General features: G+C 37.6%; 1 protein-coding gene across 1 annotated transcript; it reads left to right on the plus strand.

The window, feature by feature from the left end:
* On the plus strand, positions 1 to 957 carry LOC120358555. The gene has a single exon (XM_039453133.1). The coding sequence runs from the start codon at positions 1 to 3 to the stop codon at positions 955 to 957; it is 957 nt and encodes a 318-aa protein (XP_039309067.1).
* Positions 958 to 6997: the final 6040 nt, after the last annotated feature.

Consider the following 6997-nt stretch of genomic DNA (forward strand, 5'->3'; position numbering starts at 1 on the left):
ATGTTTGATGAAATTCGATATGAAATCAACGGTGTGGAAATTGATCGCAACAGAAACGTTGGAATCACTAGTACTCTAAAGAACTATGTATCTCTTACGTTTGACAAAGGAATGATAATGCAGAATGCCGGATGGGACATGTCGTCCACTCTGTGGGAAAATTATTTCAATTTTTGCGTGCCACTAAATTTACTGCTAGGCTTTTGCAAGGATTACAAACGCATGGTTGTTAACGCACGCCATGAATTAATTTTGATACGAGCGCGCAATGATAACAATTCTATTGTGGGAACGAATAGAACGACGGAACCGGAAATTGAATTGTTCAAAGTACAGTGGCGAATGCCACATGTTACGTTAAATGAAGTCAATAAATTGTCCATACTACGAGCTTTGGAAAGCGGGCGATATCTAAGTATGAGTTTTCGTTCCTGGGATCTGTATGAGTACCCCTTGCTGCAGAGCACAACCAAACATTCGTGGGCTGTTAAAACTGCAACACAATTAGAAAAGCTTCGATTCGTTATCTTTGCACTACAGACCGGTCGCAAGAATATCATGTCTCAAGATGCTACTATTTTTGACGATTGTAATTTGATCAATGTGAAACTTTATCTCAACTCTGAATTTTATCCGTACGATGACTTGAATCTAGACTTTCGTAAATCTAGATACTCCATCCTGTTTGACATGTACCAACGTTTTCGTAAATCTTATTATGGACGTGATTGCTACGATACGCTGCTTAACGTGGTCACATTTCTGCAAAGAGGACCTTTTACAGTGATTGATTGCTCGCGGCAAAACGAGTCCATCAAAAGTGCTACTGTGGACGTGCGCATTGAATTTGATTGCAAAGAAAATGTGCCAGCGAGCACTACCGCCTATTGCCTTATCTTACATGATTGTGTAATTGAATACTGTCCATTGTCTAACGTTGTGCGCAAAATCATGTAAAATGCAGCGTTAGCAAATATCTTTAATAAAATACCGAGATATTTTGTGATATGGTACAGTCTCAAAAAATTACTTGTCATGGTTGTGCCAACATTTGTGGATCTGCAAGGATTCACCATTGGAAAAAAATTTATTGTAAAGGAAGTAGCGGTATTGAAACAAGGAAACGTTCTCACGCATTACATTTTTACGAATTCCCATGCCATGGAATGCATTGACAAAATCCAAAAGATCTTGCGTTTCTTGGTTGACTGCTTATCACCATGGATTACAATGGGAAGATGGAATAGTTCAGTATCCGAAAGCGAAGCACCTGATTTCAACAGCTGTATATGATAAAAATGATGATGAAGCTATCGTATATGTTAAAGGCCATGAAAAACGAGAATGGTTGAAGAATATACTTGATGTCAATGTAAGAAATAATGTTATCATCGAGACCGTGGATGCTGATTACGAAGACATTGAATCTTTAAATAATTTGGATACAGCGAACACTATACGATGTGCAAAACATATTAAGAATTGTGCTATGCAGAATGTATTTAAATTATACAATTATTGGTTACAATGTCAAAAAGATGCTTTAAAATAAAAAAATGTATAAACGTATTTATGGTTTATTTTTTTATCTTTCCCTGTAATACATAAATAATTCGTAGACGTTAGACGTTTGATAATAGTATGGTTGAACCGTCAACCATACTATTATGAAACGTCTAACGTACTACACTCGAACGTCAGTAGTACAATGTAGTAGTATGATCGTCAACCATACTATTATCAAACGTCTAACGTACTACACTCGAACGTCTGTAGTACAATGTAGTAGTATGATAGACGTACGATGTACAATAGACGTATGGTAGACGTATGGTCGATGTACGATAGACGTACGGTAGACGTACGACAGACGTATGGTAGACGTAGACGTAAACGTCTAATAGATGTTTGATATCGGTTCAATAGACGTATGATGCACGTTCAATAGTGCGATCGTGTTATAAAAAAGTGTTTAATATGCAACGATCACTTGGTGTAAAACACTGTCATACCTCTTGATAAAACGTATCTCTTGTGTTATCGAAAATTTAAGCTGCATGGTAAGATAAAAAATTGCTTAGAGGTGTTCTCATTTTACTATGAGAACAATAAGGTATCAATGTCTCAAAGATAAATCACGAACATTTTGATTGTAAAAATAAATGGGCTCTGCTCGCATCAATCTGTCACTCAGTCAGTCTGTCAGTCTGCCACCATGAACTGCGACGAATGTCAACAGTATTTTACGCCTTCAAAATGCTACACATGTATACGTTTTCATTGGGCGAGAGAACGCAACCATTTACTCGGGAGAAATGAACAAACAGGGTTGGGTAAGTTAATAAATTTTTAACTAAATTAAGTTAAAGTTGATGGCGCATAAAATTAATTTAGTTACGTTAAAAGTTATATGAATAAAAATTCTTTTTAACTAGTTACTACTCAAGCCTGTGTGCAAATTGTTCAACCCTCAATCAGGGAACTTCCTCGAGTGGTTGTAGAATCGAGAGTTGCATCACATTTGCGTAGAGGGTCACCATTATGGTGGCAAGCAGCAGATCCGGAGGTGGAAGATTACAATCGATCCCACTTTATGCCTACTTCTCTCCGGATCGAAGTAAACACCATTAGTGGCGATCGTGTGGTACGGATTGTACCACCGCGCTTTTAAGGTAAGTTCTCCTTCTCTGTCCATAATTTCCTTACTGCGCTTTATAATCTATTAGTTTCTTTTATCGCTTATCTTAATGACTTATCTTAATTACTTATCTAGGAGAAGGACAAAGCAGAAAAAGGACAAGGAGGATAACGTCGCCATGTCACGCACAATTTATGTTTTATCAATTTGTCTTATATATTTTTTTCATATCATTTTTATATAATTTTTTAGTTTCTTATTTTTAATAATTTTTTTCCATTTTCTTATAATTTTTAAATATTTAATTATTTGTGTATATTAAAAATAAAATAAATAATTTTAATAAATAATATTTTAATAAAACCATTTTTATATATTCCTTTTAAAATAAATAAAATAAAAAATAAACATATTACAAATATATTCAAACAAATTATTATTATTTTCCCTATTCTCTTCCATTCCTGAGAACACCTTAGAAATAAGAACGCATGCGATTGAGAACATTGGCGTGTAAAGTATAAGATCAACCGTGGGAGAGCATGAGCAAGCGAGCGAGGATAAAACGTGCGTGTGGGGGGAAGGAGGATGATGCATCGCCACACCGCATCGCAGCGTCTGATGAGCGCAATATATGGGAGGGAGCGAGAAAGAAAACACATGTGTGCTTCCATCACCTATGCTATGATAAGCATTGTGAGGTGGTATCACCCCCTCTCTTCAAGGCGTGGTTAGAATGACAAAATACATGCCGTGAAATGTTCCTCCCGCTCCCCCCACGTGACATCATCACGGACAGTACGGCAAAGACGCGTGCCGTGAAATTCCCCCTGCCCCCGCACAAATCGAGGTGACAACGCCTTTCCCCTCCAAAACGCAGTTAGCACGGCAAAAAGAACATTGGCGTGCGAGCGAGTAGGCATGTGGCATCACCCCTTTCCTTCAAGGCGTGGTTAGCACGACAAATACATGCCGTGAAATGTTCCTCCCGCTCCCACGTGACATCATCATGGTCAGTACGGCAAAGACGCGTCGTGAAATTTCCCCCTGTCCCCGCACCCCCCTCAGATCCCTGAGTTAGAATCCGCCTTACTATACTACTGATGGTCTTGCACTATTCTTTCTATTTTTATTTGAGACATATTCATTTTTTCTTGTATTATTTCTTTTGGTAATGAAATATTGTAATCTGGCATGTATGCCTCAATTTTTGTTTCATTTAATATTTTAGGTGATTGTAGTGTTACCTCGTGTGTTATTAATTTGCAATTATTTTTTAATGTGATTTTACCTGTATTTTCAATCGTTTTCTTTATTTTCCCATGGTCTTTACATTTTTTCTTGTATTATTTCTTTTGGTAATGAAATATTGTAATCTGGCATGTATGCCTCAATTTTTGTTTCATTTAATATTTTAGGTGATTGTAGTGTTACCTCGTGTGTTATTAATTTGCAATTATTTTTTAATGTGATTTTACCTGTATTTTCAATCGTTTTCTTTATTTTCCCATGGTCTTTACATTGGATGATTATTGATTGTTGTCTTGTTGTCGAGAATAACCATGAATGCGGATTACCTAGTGGTATTCAAATTGTGTTATTAGAAGTTATGTATCTTATTTCGCAATTGTCGCTTTGTACTTTATTTTCCACGTATATCTCTGTCTGGCATGTTGGATTTGTATTTATGCGTTGTATTGAAAATTTTTCTTCGCATAAATATTTTCTATCTATATTTTTACATGTATTTAAGTTGTTTTGCAAGAGTGTACTATATGAGCGTTTTTCTGTGCTAATTGCTATTACCGGATTTTTTATTTTAATGATAGCATATTGGTTTTCATTTCTTGGTATAGGTAATGCAATTACGTTTAGTATGCTATATTCTGTGTGTGAGATTAACGGAAATTTTAATATCGTAAATATTTTACCGTTATTATAGTATAGGTTTATTGTGGTTATTTTTTCGATTTATTTATGTTAATTCGAAATGGGAAATAAAGTCTTTCCGGTTTTAACAGTACGCGTTTTCGGTCGGTTCGGTGCGGTGCGGGAACTTCGGGATCGGATAAGGCTCGTCGGTTGGTCAGGTGTCCGTAATGATTATACCCAGTGTTTTAAGTAGAAAAAGATAGAAAATGATTTATTGAGAACATGAGTGGTAGTTGTGACAAAATAACAATTGCGAGAAAGAGTTAACAAAATGAACGAGAGAAGAAATAAAAGAGATAACAAAAATAAAGAGAGCTCGTCGGCGTTCAGCCAATCGCTGGTAGTCGGATTGCTAGTTGCGCGGCGGAGTGACTTTGGAGACTAAAGTTTTATTCCCGATTTATAATTAAACAAAAGAACTTAACTACTTATTTAGGCTAAACTAGTGTGTAGTCGGATACTACGCGGTGAGCTATGCGGGCTGCTCGCCCGTACGGTCGGGGAGTCGCGGGGCGTGGCGGGATTGGTCAACGCGATGGTGTAAGCGCGTGCGCAAGTGCGGGTCGTTGCCGGCGCGGTCGCCGCCGCGATTCGCCCGAGCGCGTCCCGTGCAAGTGGGGTGCTCGATCGACAGGTTGCTTATGCCCTGCTGATGAACAGGTTACGAAACGTGGCCGTATGTCGGTTAAGGTACTCGAGGACGACGGTGATTGGTCGAGAATGCTCGGCCGATGATGATGACGAGAATGCTCGTCGAGGATCTCGGACGTGATTGGTCGAGAATGCTCGGCCGGTGATAATAACGAGAATGCTCGTCGAGGATATCGGAGTCGACTGGTCGAGGATACTCGGCCGAGGATAGCGACGGGAATGCCCGTCGAGGATATCGGAGTGCGACGAGAATGCTCGTCTGAAGGAAATGATCGAGAATACTCGGTCATTTTTAAACTATAAACAAAAATTCATAAACTACAAACAACTACAAACCATTTCAGATTGAAATTTGATGCTGTAGCTATTAAATAATTTTTTATTGTTTTTTAAAAACCGATAACATACTTATTTTTCAACTGCAAAAAAAACTCTTTCACTACAAAAAACTACAAACGATTTTTAATGACGATATAATGTAATTTTTTTTATTGTAATTTAATACCCAGCTGTTATTTAATAGTCAATTACAAACATATTTTTTAACTACAAACAAAAATTTTGATACTACAAACAACTACAAACAATTTTACATATAAGTGTGATGCCATTTGTGCTGTAGTTATAAAATAATTCCCAACTGTTTTTTTAAAAATTGATAACGTTCTTATTTTTAAACTTTAAACAAAAATTCTTGAACTACAAACAACTACAAACGATTTCAGATTGAAATCTGATGCTATTTGAGTTGTAGCTATTAAATAATTTCTTACTGTTTTTTAAAAACCGATAACATATTTATTTTTTAACTACAAACAAAATAATGTTTACTACAATCATCTACAGACAAAATCCTACAAGAAACACACTTTGAAATTCGATTTCGTAAAAATCGGGTGCCAACTTCACGGAGGTGGTCTGTGGACGGGTCGGATAGTCGGACGGATCTGCCTTGTGCGTTCCCACTGCCGGCTTATATATCCGAACGCGCGGCTGGGCAAACCAATCCGCGTGCTCGGTCGGCCAAGCCGAAGTGGGAACGTTGTGGAACGCCACGGTCGGCGCGCGTGGTCACACGGCGAAGTTCGGTCGTGCGCGCAAGTGGTCCCTTGCCACGCTTGGCGTTCGTCGTTCGGTGGACAGAACGGAGGCGCACGGACGGTGGAGGGGCGTATCGTTACACGGTAATTGCAAGTTTGCTTCCTTTAGACTATCCATTATACTTGTTACTGACGTTAATTGTGGGTGTAGTATCCCTTATTTTATTAATACTAAATAGTCTGCTATGTTTTTTGTGTCACGTTTTAAATTTCCTAATATTGCGTTAATTACTAGAAAGTGTTCGTGTATGTTGTTTTGTCTGTCATTGAATTTTAGTTGTTGTCTTAAGTTTTTCGTGATTCCCGAGGAGGTCTTTATTTTTTTGTATTGTTTCCTCGGTTTTATCTATGTGGGCTATTGTCTCTTGTAGTATCTTAATTTGGTTTTTCGTCGCGTGTTGTATCGTCTGCTGTTCATTTTGTAATAAAGTTAATTGTTCATTAATTAGTTTTTCGTCATTTGCGTCTATTGTACCGAATAGAGATTTCGCGATGGATCCTATTCCATCAATAATACCTCTTTTTTCTATCCGTGATGGTTGATACATTAATTTTATTTTTTCCATCGTTTTATTTACTTCTTCGAAATCTCTTTTTGCTATTTCGTAGAGGTTGTCGCATGTTTCTTTGTGCGTGAATGCAAGTAGATGGCACATGTTTTTACTTTTTTGCATGT

The sequence above is a fragment of the Solenopsis invicta genome, chromosome 8 (genome assembly GCF_016802725.1).
Source record: "Solenopsis invicta isolate M01_SB chromosome 8, UNIL_Sinv_3.0, whole genome shotgun sequence".
In the NCBI taxonomy this organism is placed as follows: domain Eukaryota; kingdom Metazoa; phylum Arthropoda; class Insecta; order Hymenoptera; family Formicidae; genus Solenopsis; species Solenopsis invicta.